This window comes from Cydia pomonella, chromosome 14, assembly GCF_033807575.1.
Source record: "Cydia pomonella isolate Wapato2018A chromosome 14, ilCydPomo1, whole genome shotgun sequence".
Classification (NCBI taxonomy): Eukaryota; Metazoa; Arthropoda; class Insecta; order Lepidoptera; family Tortricidae; genus Cydia; species Cydia pomonella.
Window position 1 is genome coordinate 16,946,471 of NC_084716.1, and position 20,228 is coordinate 16,966,698.

At 36.8% G+C, this 20,228-nt stretch overlaps 1 protein-coding gene across 1 annotated transcript; it reads left to right on the forward strand.

Moving 5' to 3' along the window:
- The first annotated feature begins 1,231 nt into the window (after positions 1-1,231).
- LOC133525079 (zinc finger CCCH domain-containing protein 11A-like) lies at positions 1,232-16,221 on the forward strand. The gene is made up of 7 exons (XM_061861310.1): positions 1,232-1,433; positions 1,669-1,774; positions 2,078-2,197; positions 6,163-6,306; positions 6,513-6,624; positions 6,714-6,908; positions 11,965-16,221. The coding sequence occupies exons 2-7, from the start codon at positions 1,715-1,717 to the stop codon at positions 12,933-12,935; spliced, it is 1,602 nt and encodes a 533-aa protein (XP_061717294.1). The 5' UTR covers positions 1,232-1,433; positions 1,669-1,714; the 3' UTR covers positions 12,936-16,221.
- The last annotated feature ends 4,007 nt before the right edge of the window (positions 16,222-20,228 follow it).

Here is a 20,228-nt window from a genome sequence, read left to right on the forward strand (position 1 = left end):
CATGCGTGTAAGCCAGTCTTAATAAAAAAAATTGAAGTAGATTTGTAGGTCTATGGTATTCTAGTGTTGTTCACGCTAGTAAAGAAAACCTATCGATCTTATAAATATCCATGCGGTCTATAATAGTAGAGTCAGACCAAACTAAGTTAGCAGCGATTTTGATAACCCAGTTTATGCAAGTGTTAAGTAAACGTTATAATTTCAAAGAAGTTTGACGTTTAAAATAACACTGTCTGGGCTGTTAAAATCGCTAACTCATTTAAGTCTGACATCAACATCATTGTAAATTATATTATAGCGGTCGTAATCAGTCTTCTAAAATCCAGAATGAGACCGCATGCCATGCCTTTAACTTTAAATTTCGCTGATTACATGTCAGCTCTCAGATCAGAATGTTAAATTGAAGTGTTACAGTAGATTAAGATTCTTCAGGAACTTTATAATATTTATCGTGGGCATCCACAATTTACAGTCACAATAAAGCAAAGCAAGACACCTAAGGCCCATCACAGACCGAGTGATAATATATATTAACATACCGTAAGATTCCAACAGATGCCGACAGGTATCTTATAGCATAGCTAAGCACCACACGCCAACGATACCAAAATATATATCGCTGTCTGTATCGCAAGTTATCTTAAAATGCCTTGTTATAAGATATCGTAAGATACCAAAATATTTATTTATTTATTTATTAACCGATTATCGCTCCGTCTGTGGTGTACATATACGCTTGTAGTATATCGTAGGTCTTGATGTGGACTTCAATATTTTGCTGTAATTGCTTGCAGATATTCTGCTGATATAAGATTTTGTCACAGTACATTTAACGTGTGTAAGGATAGATCCGATAGTAGTATGGCGTGTGCGGTCGCTGTAAGTGGCAAATTTTAAATACATTACGCGGTTTATTACCACAATATATGTATAGTGAACGAATATACGGGTAAGAACTTAAAAACGTCAAGTGAACCTTTATCAAGCCTGCAATATAGATGAGTTAAGCGCTCATTATATCTATACGCTCGCCGGGCACTTTTTGTGGGGAAGCCGGTTGGCCTTCGATGCAATAAACGCTTTAGGGTGCTAATAAATAGAATGGTAGCGCCCGTGGACCGGATTTTCTACAAAAATTGTTCAACGACCGTATAAATCTAAGCACTATAGATCACAAATATATTATATCGATAGTTCGATACTTATATTTAGAAACAATGGACGTCCCTATCATTCAATAGAGTAATCATAGACAACGTGGTACTAAAGGAGTGAATACGAATGAAAAGTCTGTGGGTGGATATGAAATGAAAGTCCGCCATATCTACACGTCTTTCCAATAGTGACTTGACTTTCGTATTATTTTGTGTTAGATAGCTCGGTTGTGTAGATATTTGTTTTAATTTAATTAATTTTAGTTCGACCACTGCACGGTGAGTAACGTGTTTGAAAATGGATCAATGCATTGTAACTTTTTAATTTGGAACTTGTTTAGCCGCGACGTGCTCTACGAATTGTCAAAATGGAAAATTCTCAAAAAAATCAAATTTTGTAGGCTAATTCCACGTGTTATCCTCAAATCAAAATCGTTTCGAGTCTTTGTGGTATATTTTTCTCAGATTGGTTTGTGTTTCTAAAATAACTCTTGTTTTCGTGTGTCGGCATTAGGTACATGGTGTTCGCGTAACTCGCAGACCTTCGCCGGAAGATCACCATGGAGTCCCCAAGAAAATTCAACGATTGTTACTTCTACTATTATTCCACATGCACTAAGGTAAGGAATTTTGCTGATCTTATAATTGTTATATTATTTGTAGGGTAGGTAAACCAGGCCTATCAGCATATCCTAAACAATTGAAGTTCTACTGATCGTCTTAGCTTTATCAGTTTTTTTCGTGTATAACAGAGCGAGATATTCTATTATCTCTACAAGTCTCTATATTGTTTGTGATCAACATTTATATTATGTATTATACAGGATACTTTGTTCTGTAAATCTGCCCTATAGTTTATAGATAAAATGATTACATCAATCGGGTGATTAGATAATGATGCTAATTATTACATAATGTGTCAGGGGGACAACTGTGTGTTCCGACATGAACCTTCAGCCCTGGGCTGCGAGACCATGTGCACGGCCTGGCAGCAGGGTAAATGCATGGACAAACGGTGCAAACTCCGCCATATGGAGCTCAGGGTAAGTGCAAACATAGTCCTTAAAAATGCATGTGTAATTTGTGCCTTTTAATCTCATATGCCCAATATTGGCTAGCCAAAACAGGCCTTAAAGTTTTAAATCTCGACACTTTCACTGCTTAGAACATGCTAGGTGTGTTCATTTTAGTATTGGATATGGGGCGCTTGGCTCTGAAATTTGAGGTTCTAGTCATTGCTGTGTTGGTAGGATTTAAGTGGTTAATTAGGGGTGCTATCTACCTAGATGGTGAAACAAATGTTTGCCCTCACTTGTGTGGTTAAATTATGGTACAGTCAGTGGGAAGGGTTGGCAAGAGTAGTGCCAACAAGCCACCATGCAAAATAGGCGCGATAATATGACGTTGAGTTGCAGAAACAAAGCCAAGAGTGGGGGGCGTTCAGGTGTTCTTGGCTCTGTTTGGCTCGGCATTGCTACAAGCAATTATTAGGTTGGCAGAACTTGACGTTCCTTTGCATGCACAACCATGGCTAAGATAATCACTTCAATGTTAACAACCCTAAATACATTACAAAGGGACTACCTGATTTGTCCCTGAATCACTGTCATACTAGAGCAGCGAAGGCAACGCGGTGACTTAATAGAAACATACAAAATACTTACAGGACACTACAACGTACCCGCATTGAGTGATATTTTCACTCGGAATATGTGTGACAGACTGAGAGGACATTCTCTGAAGCTGACACGGACGCAGAGTAGTAGCTACTCAAGACGACACTTCCTGTCTAACCGCGTAGTGAAAGTGTGGAACAGTTTGCCCGAATCCGTAATCAGTGCACCCTCAGTGAATTCTTTTAAAAATAGACTCGACAAACATTTTATAAATGGACAAAACACAAGTGCAGGACATTGATGTGCACATATCAGCTATAAGCTGCCTGTGCATTTATAAATAATAATAAATAATAATACTTTGGTTTTCTAGGAAGTTTCCTTTCTGTACAGTAGTACTATTATTTATTCTGTGCCATAACTTTGTCTGTGTTGGATAATAATGATAGATAAAAACTATCCTATGTTCGTTCTCGGGTCTCAACCTGTCTCCATACCAAATTTCATCTGAATCAGTTCAGCGGTTTAAGTGAGAAGAAGTAACAGACAGACAAAGTTACTTTTGCATTTATAATATTAGCAGGTATTTTTATGTAAATCATATGCTTCAGTATTTATTCAATCTGCTAAAGAAACATAATGTGTTTGTGGGGGGAAAACCAGAATATTTTTGTGTGTTGTCATATGTTTTCGGACATTCCCTGATTAAAGGTCTAATCAGTAATCACGTCATTGTCATTAAATTTGATTACCAGTGATCTGGGTTTTGGTTGCCGCTTGGGGTGAACAACCTCAATTACTGCTTATTTAATGTCGTATCTTTCGAAAAAATATGAATATTTATATGTTATCTACACTAAAAAAGCGTATTTTTTCGAGTAGTTTAAAAGGTATCGCGGGCTTAAAGCCGTATCTATAATACTATTTTAACTTGATGTACTAGTGTGCCACCCAAAAACCTAATTACTTGATTACCTATTAATTTGGCATAAGTAAGGTAGGAAAGGTAAGTAGTTAATATTAATAGGTGGTTGTTTTGTATTGTTAAGCTTAAACTTGAAACAAGTCACAAATTACAATTAAGAAATAAAGTAAGTAAATAATCTATAAGTTACAGGAGTAAGTAATTAATAGAATCAGGCGTTACTTTGCGGAAATCCATGCTAATTAAAACAAGAAATATTACTTTGCTTATCCGCGAGAAAATTACGTGTTAGTCAATCAGTGCTAACCCGTTATACTTACTTGCGTATTTTTACATGCAATTAATGTTCCCACCCTCCCACCGCAAAAATAAATACGCAAATAAATATAACAACCCACCACCAAAAGTACAAAACTCGACACGTGTTTCGCCTCTCTACGAGGCATCCTCAGGAGATGCTGGAGATGTTGACGGTCTGACACCCGACAACTGACTCACTGACAACTGACTGTCAGTTGTCGGGTGTCAGACCGTCAACATCTCCAGCATCTCCTGAGGATGCCTCGTAGAGAGGCGAAACACGTGTCGAGTTTTGTACTTTTGGTGGTGGGTTGTTATATTTATTTGCGTATTTATTTTTGCGGTGGGAGGGTGGGAATATTAATTGCATGTAAAAATACGCAAGTAAGTATAACGGGTTAGCACTGATTGACTAACACGTAATTTTCTCGCGGATAAGCAAAGTAATATTTCTTGTTTTAATTAACAGGAGTAAGTAGCTATTTTGTGCGACTACTTTTTTCAAGAAGTGCTGGTGGCCTATCAATTCAATCTGGAGATCGCGGGTTCAAACCCCGGCTCGTACCAATGAGTTTTACGGAACTTATGTACGAAATATCATTTGATTTTACCAGTCGCTTTTCAGTGAAGGAAAACATCGTGAGAAAATCGTACTAATCACAATAAGGCCTAGTTTACCCTCTTTTACCGGTCGTCTGGCCTAGTGGGCCAACTTCCACCGAAAATTGGTTTGAATTAGATCTAGTTAGTAATTTTTTTAATACGTCATAAAAAATATTTTTTTTATATTAAACCTATACGTGACCTATCTATGGATAGGTCTTCAAAAATGATATTGAGGTTTCTAATATCATTTTTTTCTAAACTGAATAGTTTGCGCGAGAAACACTTCCAAAGTGGTAAAATGTAACCCCCCCTGTAACTTCTAAAATAACAGAATGATAAAACTACAAAAAATATATGATGTACATTAACCATGCAAACTTCCACCGAAAATAGGCTTGAACGAGATCTAGTAAGTAGTTTTTTTTAATACGTCATAAATGGTACGGAACCCTTCAAGGGCGACTCCGACTCGCACTTGGCCGCTTTTTTTCAAACGGCTACCACGTGACAGGCATAGACTAGTGTGGGGCCGCAGGATATTTTCTTTTAAACAAACAATTATGTTATATTATTATTCCTCTAATCTTTATTGTGCACCAACAAGTTAAATGTACACAAAACCGAATACAAGTCATCAGCATCAGCTAGGCTTGTTGATGTAGTCTGTAATTCTCCGAAAAGATTATATTTTTTATTGTAAAAATATTTAACTTGATATTTGTGTTATCTGTAATATTGTTTCTAAGAATTGTTTGGCTATGAAACTGTTACTTGGGCAAACTAAAGTTTGTTTTGTCAAGGTTAACTGGAAGAGAAACCTTCCTTCCTCCTTTCCTTTAAATTAAAGGGATATGATTGTTGTGTTATAGTTGTTTTGCTCAATAAAATGTTACTACTACGACTCCTTATCTTTTTTGTATTATTTTACTAAGAAGTAAAAAATACAGTAATAAATAAGGTCATGCTAGCTGATAAACTCACCAGTATTTTGTTGTTTACTCTTAATATTTATGTTAGGGTTTAGACTAAATTCTAACAATAGGGAATATTACGCAAAATCTGCGTCGGGAGAGCCACTAGCCCAAACTATTAAACAGACCGCACATGAATGTCATATTTATTTGTAACAAATAGTCTGTGAAAATTTGTCCAAAAACTGTTTTCAGTCATAGTATATATGTAAGTTATTTTATTGTTTACTTTTGCTGCCTCTGGCGATGGCAGTGACAAACTGATTGCTCGTCAACTACAAACATACTTATACAAAACTCGGTCTGAAACTACTGAAATAATGCAAGTGACTCTTTCGGGACATTTCTTTCTAATATATAAATAAATGAACTTTTGCCACCAGAAATGTAAATATATTTGCTAAAATTGTATTGGCAGTTTCATAGTATAAAGTAAGTAGAAGTAGTACTTTACAACTAAATGCTATGTCTGTCGTGTGGATACTTGTTTGTGCATACTATTTGTTTTAGTAACTTAAAATATATTTGATAATCTGGAAAGTGAAGTTTGTGACGATGATTTCTTTTAACATAATCAATGTTGGTTACAGAAAAACCGCAAGCAGATCCCTTGCTATTGGGAGAACCAGCCGGGCGGCTGCCGCAAGAAGCACTGCCCGTTCATGCACAAGAACCCGGACGCTCGCACTGACGGCATCGCGCCCAGCCAGCCTGTCCCGCAGCAGCCCATCGCCGTGAGTCACTCTTGTTGTCAGCTCCGCGAGCTATTCTAAAAATAATATGTTATTTCAACTCGATCTTTGATTCTATTGGGGAAATGGTGTTTAAAAGGGTCTCCAGTTACAAACATATCCTGCTAAGCAATAAATTATCTGTTAAGTTTGTGAGTTGAATGAAGCAGTGCGTGTTGTAACTGTAGACATGTAACTTGTCGTCGCAGGGGCAGCCCGTGGCCGGCGCGTCGGAGAGCGCGGAGCCGGCGGCGCCGCCGCTCAGCGTGGGCGTGGCCGCGCCCGCGCCCGTGCCGCTCTTCTGGCAGCAGCAGCGCCAAGGTACCACCGGTTGCTTTCTACTGCTGCGATATCAAAATTGAAAAGTTTGAGGACGTGTGAAGCTAAGACCGATACGTTTGCACTTGCAGTAGTGCTGGACCCGGCGATCCTGGACGCGCTGCCGGCGGCGGGCGGCGGCGAGCTGCCGCTGCGGCGCCTGGTGGGCGGCGTGCCGCACGTGGGCGTGCACGCGCCGCACGCGCACGCGCACGCGCACGCGCACGTGCACGACGCGCCCAACCCCTACCTCAACCAGGACCCGCTCGTCGTCAACTTCGAGGAAGGTATGCGACTCTACTGAAACAGACCGCTCCCGCCCCCGCCGCCGCGCCTGCCGATCGACCGATTTGAGAGGCACGCCAGGGAGTGAGCCCGGCCCGAACGGCGTTACTGAGCGGTAACATCGGATTATTTTATTTAATTCGCCTGAGACATGCTTGCAGAAATATTGCTGGTGATCTAATAATATTCCACTGGTTTATCTGAGCGTTGGATCTTGCAAAATTTTTACAGTACTTAGTAAAATGCTTCTGAAAAAAAAAACGAATTGTCATCACAAGTTTTTATACTTCATCACTAATAATTCTTATAAATCTTGCGTTGTTTACTAGATATAAATATAAACCTAGTCAAACCACCTAAAAGCCACGATGACATTATTGTTATAGCAGTAAAAAAAGTTGCATTCTATTGAGGCAAATGAACTAAGCTTTTATTTATGATTTTTTTACTGAATTGCTGGTACTAAAAAATAATGTTACTGGCAAATAGTACATTATAATTACTTGAACTATCGGGCTATCAAATTTAATTAGATTAGAACCTTTGTTAGTCTTGATGTGGAATAAATAATAAAAAACGCAGTAACCTAGCGGAATTTTAATAATTAATAGAAATGGTCCTATCGCTCTGTAATCCTGATTTTTAAAGAGTGAAATTACATTTTAAGATGATAAATATTTCGATATCTTAACATGTAATAGAGCCCCTTTTAATCGCTCGGTTTTCTGTCTAATTAGATATTTTGATACAGTTATGATTAAATTCTACGCCATTTAACGGCATCAGATTTGCCCTGAATGTTATCAAGTAAGTTTTAAAATTACTTGTAATGCAATACTTGCTAATGGTTGTATTTAATGTATGAAGCAAATTGGTCTTCCTATTGATTGGACGTTGGTTGTAGTATTTTATTGTAACTGTGTCTTGTTAATACTAACATTGGAAATTTCTTACTGGATCAGGTAGATTGGACGTTAAATTGGTGGAGTAATATTGCCTATTACTAAAAACGGCTTTGTAGAAAATAAAAAGTAATCCATCGATTATGGACCTCTCGTTATCGGTTGTAGTTAATTTTGAATTGAATGAAATAGATCGCAGGGTCAGGAGGTAACAATTTTTTTTAACAGTACCTCCGCCTCACGTGAATTGAAAATAAAAAGCGGTCGATTCATTTATTGAAACTTAGTATTAGTCATGTATTTTTTTAAGTAAATAAGACCAAAATAAGATGGTTGTATGATAAATGTTAGCTAGATCCTTTAAGTAATTTCCCTTTTGTGTTAGTATGTGGTTGTAACTGATGTTGGGTTATAATTGTTACAATATTTTTATTTAAATATTACCCATAATGTAATTAAATTAGTCCGTAAATAGTTATCAATAATATCTACCTAAGAATAGAATTTTAAGTCTGTGTTGTATTATGTATACATATACAAAATGTGTTATTCGCAGTATTTTTATTGCCACTAGACTAGACATTTGGTAAAAGTACCGGTCTGTTTGAAATCCGGTTAGTATACTTGTTAGAAAGAGGTGACCGGAATGTAATGTGACAAGTATAACACATCAGTTACACGGCTAAAGTACCTCTCAAATCGAATGGCGGGGCTTAAACGGCGCTGTAATACTAGATCTCGTCGAAAACGTCGCCGTGTCCTAACAAAAGGATTCACTTTTAGTCTATAATCTATTGATTATTTATTGTCGACGTTTTCGACTAGTTTTGTGGCGGATACGATGGTCTCTTGGATTCATGATTGTTACAAACGCACTAGAGTTTTCAATAATCGCTTTGTTTAGCTACAATTGTGAATAGTATAATGATATTTACCGATGATATAGTCTACTAAAAGAACTGTTTGTACGCTGTAAAATATAACTCAAATTGGAAACTCTAATACAGTGTAGGATAAGAATGAAATTATTATATACTTTTGGAAGCTCACTCACTAATTTAACTATAATGAATCACTGTGCTTTAGGAAGAAGCTCAGTGCTGTGTGGCACTATGGTCGGTTTAGATTCTGTCTTTGGAATGTCGAGAAACGGTGAAAATTGCGCTTCGAGAATGTACGACCGAGCGATGGCCGTCGCGGATCTAAACTAGAAACTACAAACTACAAGTGCCAACACCACAAGAAAACAAATGGTCTCTTTCCGCCGGTTATACCAAAATTATAAATATCACAAAAAATCCCCAGTATAAGCTTGGTTTGGGTAAAGAGAATTTGAAATAGAGGTGTAATGTCAAAGGAAACTTTGTAGCCACGTAAATTTACTGACATTATTCGACATATGATTAAAACTTTTAGAACGCCATTTGTGTTTGATCCTTATTCTTTCACGTATTTGTGTTAAATTTGTTAAATATCAAAAAGTGGCGCGATCTTACCGGGCACAACCTTACTTTGGGCACGGCCCATACCTTTGGCCTTTGATCTATTAGATGGCGCCACTTTTTGATATTTAACAATTTTAACACCATATCAGTGAAAGAATAAGGATCAAAGTCAAATGGCTATCTAAAAGTTTTAATCATGTGCCGACGAAAGATGGCAGTAAATTTACTGTGGCTACAAAATATTCTTTGATGATCCAACTCTATTTCAAATTCTCTTTGGTTTGGGGTAAAAGTATGCATAAGAGGTAAAAGCGGCGGAAAGATAACTTTATTGTCGATATTCCGGGGTAGTCACACGACCAGACTACCCCCGGGTTAGTCACAAACTGGGAATTGTTTTAAATAATTTACAGGACGCGGGTTTTGTAATTTGATTTAGTTTAGAATACGTCTTGTGAAGAGAATACTTTTTATTTCGTTTGTTTTCCCAGTTTGTGGCGGGACGAATTAATTAACTAAATATCTGTTTGGTTGAAGGTAAAAATGTATTTAGATTTTTTTCTTCAGTAGTCAATTAATATAGTATTTATTGATGTATTGTTAGTTGGATCGAGCCGCGCGCGAGCGCGCGGGGCTGGCTCCAAGTTATATTTAACGAGATGTTTTATTTAGGTTTACGTTGAGCTGCCGACTGAGGCGTCGTTTTGTTTATTTCTCTAACGTAGACAATGCTTAGTTCTATCTGTATACCATCGAGCATAAAATATATGAGTATTAATCTCAAAGAAAGATTTATTTATGGCTCTCTGTCCGACTTCTAAGGCGGCGACGGAGAAAAGCAGAGTCGGTATTTTTGTATGTGCAATACATTAGGAAATATAACCACTTTCATATCTTAGCTAATTAGATTCATACATGAATATCTCTCGCTTTTTCATTTATCGTATAGTTATATCGCACGCGACGGTGTCCGCCGCGGACCCACGGCGCGGCAGACATCGCCGGCGCAGGGTTTTTGAATAGATGTTTAATAATCTTTGTCTATAATAGAACAGTACATAATAAATAGGATAAATAATATATAAAAATACAAATAAAAATATATATACACGAATACTGTAACTGATATATAGGCGAAGAAAAAAAAGAAAAAAAAAAGCTTTATGCCTTTAAATCGTTTGTATGTTAGCATTTAGGATGTTGGGCGCTGCGTGCGCCGGTACTTTGTACTCGTGCACCGAGAGCATTAGATAGAGCTAATAAATAATTAAAAAAAAAAAACTAGTTATACATCACATAGACAGCACAGTTCCATAATTGCCGACTGAAACTTAGGAATAGATTATTTTGCTGTGCTCTCTATTTAATAACAAAATTATCGTGCTTAAGATCGTATTACCAATTTAGGAGGGTAACATATAACGAAAAGCTAACAGTGTTGAGCGTGTATAGCGTAGTGTCCCGTACTGTCGACATGGTTCCGATCAGTCCCGTACGTTATCGTAGCATCGCGGTACGTTTCAAATTCACACTTATCATTTGTTGGAACCTTCTCGGTAATGTTATTTTTTATGTTTTTGCACTGAGAGTAAAGTTCCTATATTTATTACAAAAAAAAAATAGCAAAAATGTCACGACAAATGAAATAGGTACTGTTAAAATAATTTGTCTATGGTCCACGGTACGCCTAGTCATTATTAATATATAAAACTATAATTATCAATATTAAAAGTAATATAAAAGAATAATCTCTATTGGTGGGGGATAGTTTAAGATATGGAGAGACGAAAAAAAATTTAACATTCTTTATTTTCTACAAAAAAAAAATGCTCTAGTAAAAGAGAACCGTGTTTGCCAATAAAAATATTTATAAGTTTATTTGTTGTGTTATGTATAACGAGGGGCATGAATTAAAAGGTTTATTTTCCTGAACGCAGCTATTTCGATGACTTCGAGTAGTAATAGTTTTTATGGTCCTCCGGGCTAATTATCACTAGTTTAATTGTTGGAATGTTAAAGTTTTTCTGTTAAATGTAAAATTTCACGTTAAGTGAAATCGTCCCGTGAAGTGTTAGCGTCGAGCCGCCGCCGCCGCTGACCAGAGGCCCTACTACGAAAATCGAAATCTCTTTATCTGCTTCTCTGTCGGTCAAATACGCAAGAGCGATAGGGAAGCAGATAACGAACTTTTGATTTTCGTTTTTCGCGGTAGGCCCTCTGATGGCCGGAGTGACGCGGTCGGCGCGGGAGGCCGCGGCTCGCCGCCTTTGGTGTTTTTATACCGATTGTATTGTGAGAGGAAGGCAGAGGTAGCCACGGCAGGAGCCGAAGGCAGATGTTCGCATTCAGGGGTTGTTGTTATGTTAATCTTAGTCTTACTTTGTATAAGAATTTCAAAATATGTTTAATTAGTGACGCGTGTGTTGAGACCTTTCTTTTAAGCTAGTAAACTTTCGAACCGATCGAAATTCGTATTGGAACGTGTACTTTGGCTTCGTTTAATCAAATTGTGTTTAATATACCGACGAGTAAATAAAAACGTTTCATAATATGATTTTTGTAATTATTTTTGAGTACCCCCGATCAATTTCAGATCGAACCGGCGAGAACACACAACTAACTTGGTCGAAGTCGAGCGCGGGCTCAAAACTAATTACGAAAATCGTTGAAAGTCCTTAAGCATTCGACTGAGTCGTTGTGTGTTCTTGCAGAGTCCGATAACGAGAGCGCGCCCTCCTCCACGCCCACCAAGCCGGGCTCGTGCTCGTCGCCGCGGGACAAGCAGGCGCACGAGCTGCTGCTGCTCGAGCGCATACAGGCCGAGGCCGCCGCCTACTACAGCTACGAGAGCCTCGGGCCCGACCCGTCCAAGGACCGCAAGATCGTCCGCACCAACCTCTCCACCAAGTACGACCGACTCTCACTTGACGAAATCGCAGGTAAAAAGGCCACCGAGCGCCGCAGTTCGCTCGACTTCAAAATACTCTCCCTGGAGGAGATCCGAGCTAGAAAGAAAAGCGACGCCATCGTCCACAGCGCGCCCATCACGCTTAACTTGAGAAAAAGAAAATTATCTACGCAAGAATCTGTCACGACTACCGGTGATAAAATCATAAAAGTCGTTAGAAGTAATTCTATTGTTTACAAAAAAGTCGATCATAACGCTCCTCCGACTAACCAGTCTAAACCAGAGCAGAGGCTCAGTGACAGTGGCGACGCCAGCAGAAAACGAACCTTATCAGAACAGAGCGACGTTTACGAGGTCCAAGTAGACGAATTAGTAGACAACTGCCACGAGTTCAAAAAAATAAAACTGGCAGAAACCACATCGAAACCTAGACTAATTAGAAATAGGAGTAGTAATAGTGAGGCTAAGGAGCCAGTAGCTGCTAAGGCGGATGACTCAGACACAGAAGTACAAATAGTAAGTATCGATATATCAGACTGCACAAACGTAGATTTATCTTATGATGAAGACAATAGTAAAACGGCCGAGCCCGTGGATGTCGTAGATCTCAGTGACGACGCGGACGACTGCGAAGTCACGATATCAGACTACGACCTAGGTCTTATCAAGAACGTTCCTGATGTAGTCGCTAGTTGTCAAAAGAACTCAAATTCGGAAAACATTGATAGAGATCTTATTAGTGACATAGATAATATTTTGAATGACGTGTTATGATTTCGGATTCTAGTCTTAATTACATATACGAAGAACGTACAAAGTCTTAGGTTTAAAGTTAGTGTATAAGGGATTCAAATTATAAGTGTTCACTACAACTCGTAGTATTGTTTTACATCTTACAAATCTACTGTTTCTGAAATTGTTAATGCCATTGTTGCAATTTTTCTAGTGTAGTTTAGGAGCTGTTAAAAGGATGCGTTTTATTTATTGTGATGTTAATGCATGTTTTTGGAAAGTTATGTTAGTAAATTAGTGGCACGCCCCATTTAACGATGTGGCAAGAATATTGTCTCTACTTTTTGAGCTACTTAACCTTTTTGACGCCAATGACGTATATATCCGCACCATAGGTCCAACACCAGAGACGGATTAATCCGTCATCGACCACAGAGCAACATAGACCTACGTGCTGCATAAAGTTCAATTTCAGTTTAAACACTTCGTCGTCCGAGTGACAGCTTTTGTGTTTGACACGGTGTCAAAAAGGTTAACTATGGTGTCAAGCTGAAAAGGAAATTGCACTGCCAGAATCGCCTTAGATGAATAATTAGAAATAAGAAGTCAAGATTTTGATCCAAAAATGTAATATACATACATAATGCTGATAATAAAACGTACCGACGCGACACAATTCTTATTCACAAAAGAAGTTCATATTAATATGTTTACACCTTAGTTTTAATTATAATAAATTCGAAACGAATCCCTCATGAGTTGAGGCGTCACTAAAGATTTTTGTGCCTGGGCACATGATACATACACAACGTTTTGGGCTTAGCGGTTACCTAGGTTAGTAAGCACAGTGTCATAGAGTATCCAGCCTTAGAACCGAAAATATTTGATTAAAGTACTGTCAGCATCAAATGTAAAATAGATAATTTAAAATTAAGCACCTTGTTAAAACTAATAATTTAACCAGAATTATTTGGAACTGAATAAGTACAAACAAAGAGAATTTAAAATAGAGGGGGATTGTCAAAGAAAACTTTGTAGCCAAAATTTACTGCTATCTTTCGAAACATGATTAAGGATCAAAGTCAAATGGCGTTTTAAAAGTTTTAATCATGTTTCGAAAGATGGCAGTAAATTTACTGTGGCTACAAAGTTTTATTTGACAATCCACCTCTATTTTTTAATTTACTTTGGTACAATCTATTGGACTAAAGTTTGATGCTAGTTGTACTTGAAATAACATAATTACACAATAACAATGTTATCATTGTGGAGTCATCACACTTAACCCCTTAACTTATAATTATAACTGCGATATATGGTTGCATATGCGGTAAAGGGTTAAAAAGGTTCAGTATTTCGGTTCTAAGCCTTTTGCACGCTTATATGACCATTCGTAGACTGTTGCTAATCTAAAGTCTTGATCACATAAGCGTATCAATGTGGTACGATTGAAACAGGCTTACTACAGTATGATTTGTGATACAAATTACATTACTTTGTTAAAGAGACTCACAAATATGCAACGAACATTAAATAAATTATTTACAACTTACGGTTAAAAGCCCTGTCTTTTTGTAGAAATCTAAGGGGGATTTTTATAATTGTTTTATTGGTTTCTCCTAAAATTTTATAATCCAATCTTGTGTTAAACATTTCTTATTAAGTCCAGTCTGTTAAAATATGTGCGTGAAGAAAACAGGCAAGGTAGGTACAGGTATTTAAAATACTTCTATGCACGCGTGCCGGAATGAGCACTTTCCGTGCATATGTCGAAACTTTAAAGAGTCATATGTACTGTAAAACGTTGTACGATACACGTGCGAATGGGTAATTCGCAACTCTCGAAAATGTTGTATGGGTTATTTTTTATTTTCTGCACTTGTATCGTATATAACTATTCCTCACACATCAATTTAACAGTCACATTTTCCAACTTTTAAAATCAATTGAAACCTGTATACTCCCTTGGTAAATCCTACTTCTTAGCCTCCCTTTTGAGATCTGAATTCCTGCCCCGTATACATAATGGAATTTGTGGTTTCTCTAACCACTCGCATGCGTTTGGTAGTTACCAGCTGTCAGCCTTATTTTATTATAATAATAGAAGTCACTGAAAAATATCAAGCACATAGCCAATAAAAAGATACCTTGTGTAGATACAATAAGGTATCTTTTGACATGGTAGCCACATAATTATTTCATTCATAGGGCACTTAAATACATTATTGCAGAAGTAATTTTAGTCATATCTCTCAAATATAGACCATATTGCAACTATACAAGATTCACTTCAAATACTTTCGGAAATGATATATTATTTAAGTCACAATTTTAGTTTCCTCTGACAAAAAATGTTAATTTGCGATATAAATTATTAGTCATATTTTTTGGATTTTGCCTACGTACTATGTTATGTTAGTGACATATACAACAAATATACAAGGCCGCCGGGCGAGGCCTGCAGCCCATACTTACTACTATATCTTACCTAACCTATCTACTTTGTGTTCATTATCATAAAAAATAAATTTTAACTATTAACACTTACCACGAATTGTAGTAATTAAAGCAGAATGGTTATTTGTATATAGACACCTTATTATGAAATTAACATTGTATTTTAAGTATATCAATTTTAAATACCTAGTAATAATTTTATTTAAGTTCAACCTTGATAGAAAGAAGCAATAGTATGTAAAATTAATATATTTGGGACAAAATAACATTATTTGAATCTCTTTAATGATATCAAGTGTTGTTTAATAATTCTTATTAGCAGGGGACCATTTCTCGAACGATATTAGTCTATAGTTATTTACGATACAAGTGCAGAAAATAGGAAATTCGCAAAGAGTGCTGATAAATTAAAACACGATCGAAGGGAGTGTTTTAAATCGACACGAGTTGCGAATTACCTATTCGCACGTATATCGTAATCGTACAACGTTTTACAGTACATATGGCTCTTTAAAGTTTCGACATACGCACAGAAAGTGCTCATTCCCGCACGGGTGCGGGAAAGTAGCACCATATGTACCTTTGTAACTAGGTAGTTTTATTTGGCAGTTAATTTATTTGTTAATTAGCTATCCAATACTTGGACATTGTGAAACAGGCCCTTAGTCTAATACCCTTTTGAGAAATGGGCCTCAGGTGTCTATTTAAAATAATCACTGCATGCTTTATTGAAAGTTAATTTCTGAATATAATACTTTGAGCCCAGATTTGTGCTCTTCCATATTTGTGGCATGACTACTGGATATGTTTATTCTTGCACTTGTGCAGAAACAATACAATAAAATGGTTTTCTTACGATCCGTTCCCACTATTTTTATTTTTTATTACTATTGTTTTTTTTTTACTAGCATTTTAATATGTTTAATAGATACTTGTGGTCTAACTCAACAACTATTTGGCAAGTCATTTTTCTATGTGGCTTTTCGTACAAAATGGTGTTCTATGGTAACTAGTTAACTACATAAGGTAGAATTTCATAACTTATTGCGTTTAAATAGTATAAATTATAGATTTGAATGTCTCATTCTGCAGAAAAATTAACTAGTTCTATTCAAAATAAAAACAAAATTAGTAGGAACAGACTTATCACAATTAATCTACAATGATTTCACAGAGTTTCACAGTAGGTAAAAAAAAATGATAATTCCGTACCATTGAGATTAGGGGAAGAACTACTTGTTTTATTTCAGTTCTACAACCCAGTCGACAGCAACACAGAGGGTTCAGTAGTTTAAAGTTGTACAATTATAATTATCTTTAATTACTAGGCGGGTCCACACAGCGAGCATACGCGCGAGGCAATTTCATCGCGCACAAAACGGTCAGTGTAGACGTGTCTCGGCCGAGGCGGCGCGCTTGGGCGAGGAAAACGCGCGCGTTGCCTCGGCCGAGGCACCCGCCTAATGAGGTATTTATATATATGTATAAATGGGTTATGTATAGTCACGGACATTAATTGTTGAGCCATTTGATAGCTGCGCGATGATCTTTCAGGAGGCAATTTAATTTAGGACCAATCAAGTTAAGTAATACAGTCCGTGTCATCCACGATGACGCGCAGATTTGTCAAATCTAACCTTTAATAACATGACATTACGAGTCAAGGCACGCGTTATCGTGAATGACACAGTCTATAGAACTATTTGAACTACCGGAACCCTCTTATATGCCATCAGTTACTATATATTTCCAAGGTAGTTATGAGTTCGTATGACACAGTTTCGTTTCAAATATTTAGGTGATCTCCCAGAAGCAAAATCGTGTTAAAATTATTGTTAAAACCGAATGTCTAGACTTCGCCTCGGTGACAGCAAATTCTTAAAATGGAATCAACTCTGCACCCCTCGAACACAGAAACCATTTTTTAAAGGATTTCTAGAAGTCCACTAAGAGATTATAATTTAAATTGTAAATAACCTTCGTCTTTCTAGGTTTGAAACAAAGATCCATAGAGTGTATTAGACGTGTAAAGTCTAAGAAAAACTCGATCTTATAATTAGGTAACTAATATAGATGGCGCTGTACGGCTTCGATCAATATTTAAACGATTTCTAGTAGTGCACTGTAAGAGATTTCATTTAAATTGTAAATAACTTTCGTCCTTCTATATTTGAAACAAAGATCCATTGAGTGTATTAAACGTGTGAAGTCTAAGAAAAACTTGTTCGTATAATTAGGTAACTAATATAGATGGCGCTGTACGGCTCAATGTCAAAAGTTGACGCTTGACAATTCAGATACCACAAAACTTGGTGCCGTACAGCGCACATAGGTCGAAAATGACGATTTAGGCGGCCAAAAATATTTTATTACATTTTTGCATTTTAAACACGATTTTGATGTAAGAAAATGTAGTTTTATATAATTAATATTATTATTATTTATATTATGGCCATTTTTCAGTTATTTCAGTTTTTTTCACATTACAGGGCTCCTCTTAGCTTAAATATTTTATATATTTATGAATAATACAATGTTAAGTTGGGTATTGATATATTTTATTATCTTCCATTATATGTAAATAATATAATATCTACTATATATATTTAGGTATACAAGTAACGCATTACAGAAAGTCATAGAAGTACACATAGGTTCGCATCTAATACTATTACGTTTATGTGTATACAAAGGTTCATACAAAACAATATTAATCATCATCGTATCTTAAAGAAAAATCATCTTTATTGCTTTGGAAGCATTCCTCGCTCTGCGCTGCGGCAGCTCTCGCTATATGTGGCTCAGCAGAAATCAATAGCTGCATAGTTTCTTGCAGAAATGATTTAACGCGAATTTTCTTTCTCGTACTGCTAAGTCAGTGCTTGTTGCGGAGTAAGGCGATCTGTTTCATTCGAATCCGCTTTATTAACTTTAGATCTATAACTTCTTTATGTACAGTGGAGCAAGTTATCAGTTTTCCTGTGTTTTGTTCTTTCACTAGACTCACTGAACGATTTGGACGGCCGACCGCGCCTGCAATGAGTTTTAATCGATATTTCAAATGTTCCTTCCAACCAAGATCCATTAGTTGTCAGAAACTTTTCCACTATACGACGTGATTTAGTCCATTTCTTTTTAAATTCTGATTTAAAATGTGAAAATTTATGCTTCATAGCCTGTTTTTCTTTGTCTGCGTCACTTGAGCATATAAGGAGATAATTTTCCAAGAAGTCAAATTTTTCTGTTATTGACTGGAATTTTGGTTCATTCATCTTGTCAAACAGATATTTTCGAGTCACAACTTTTACACCCGAGGTATTTGCTGAACCTATAACAACAGAAAAGCCATTTTAACAGTATTGAAAAAAACAACGTAATAATTTGTTATATCGTGATTTTTTTTTGAAACTCGATATTTGAAAAAGTGCTCAAAAGTGCTCCCCAATTTTTTCAGGATATATAAATAAAGACTTGTTTTATAGAATGCCATAAAAAAAATTACTCGGACGAGCTCGGAAGTATAGTATATTCACTATTGAATACAAAAAATACTCAAAATTTTAATTACGAAAAGGGTAATGTTTAGTGGGTTATATATCGAGGGCTTCATGCTAGAGGGGCGTATAAGCAAGAACCCTACTTTTCAGGAGACACAAAAAACTGAATAACTTTTGTTACAATGTACCGATTGTTCTACAATTTTGCATAGAGTATTTAAATTACTATCTTTTTCATGTGTCATGCCTAGTTTCGTTCTACTTATTCTAAAAAGCAGTAATTATGTAGTTACGCCTCTTTACCACGACAATAATTTCCGACATTTAGGTTGAATTTTTTTGAAAAATACTTGAGATTTATGGTCGTATAATTCATATTTTTTTTCTATTCGATAATTTAATCATGAAAGGTGGAAATACTATTACTAATTCGAAATACTTTAATTTTACAGTAATTTAGTCATCATTGTGTAGTTTCTTCTATTTTTTCTGATTTTTATACGCCCGTCTGGGCTGACGAATCTATCGTGTAAGTATCCTTTATTTGTGGTCGTATAATAGGGCGCCAAATTATATTTTGAGTAAATATTCATAAGTTCATCTAGATTTTACCATTAAAATGATTCCTGATGGTTTATATAGTGTCACAACTGTCCACGAGATTAAGCAATGTCGACTCGAGCTGGTTACCGATTGGGTAAGTAACTGTTTTGAATTGCCACTTTGAGCATTTCAGTGTTTCAATAGCCTCCGTGGTCTAGTGGTTAGAGCGGTTGTCTCTCGATTCGGAGGTTCTGGGTTCTAATCCCGGTGGGGACACTGTCAAGCAAAAGTCGCTTTGTGACTTTGTGAGACTATTCCCGGTTTGGCTAGGTCATTGCAGGCTGAATCACCTGATTGTCCGAAAAGTAAGATGATTCTGTGCTTCGGAAGGCACGGTGTGAAGTCGTTGGTGATAATAGAGGGAAAAATCGAAGGGAAAAGAAGCAGAGGGAAAAGAAAAACTACATGGATGGATAACCTTAGGAGTTGGACGGGAATGGACGCTGCCTCGCTGGGCAGAAAGACTGCAAATAGAGAAGAGTTCTGGACTGTGGTAGCCGACATCCGTTGAGGATATGGTACCTGAAGAAGAAGAAGAAGAATTTTACAACCCACACGATAAGAAGAAGTGTTTCAAAAGACAATCACGCCGCTTACTCGGATTTTTGCCTATAATAGCAGTCGTTTAGCCGTTCGGTGGGCGTTAGCGTTAAAACGTGTGGGCTTACTTAAGAAAACTGACTTAACTGAATTCCAATAAGATCATTTTTACTATTTGTGATAGTATTAGGTAAATGGTAGTCACTCAAAATTCGAGTAGTACAGAACGATTTTACAA

Bases quoted from the DNA above. Each gene is read 5' to 3' on its own strand.
- LOC133525079 (XM_061861310.1), top strand. From the start codon at position 1,715: ATGGAGTCCCCAAGAAAATTCAACGATTGTTACTTCTACTATTATTCC. The intron at 1,775-2,077 runs GTAAGGAATTTT...ATAATGTGTCAG, and splicing joins ATTATTCCACATGCACTAAG to GGGGACAACTGTGTGTTCCG. The intron at 2,198-6,162 runs GTAAGTGCAAAC...TGTTGGTTACAG, and splicing joins TCCGCCATATGGAGCTCAGG to AAAAACCGCAAGCAGATCCC.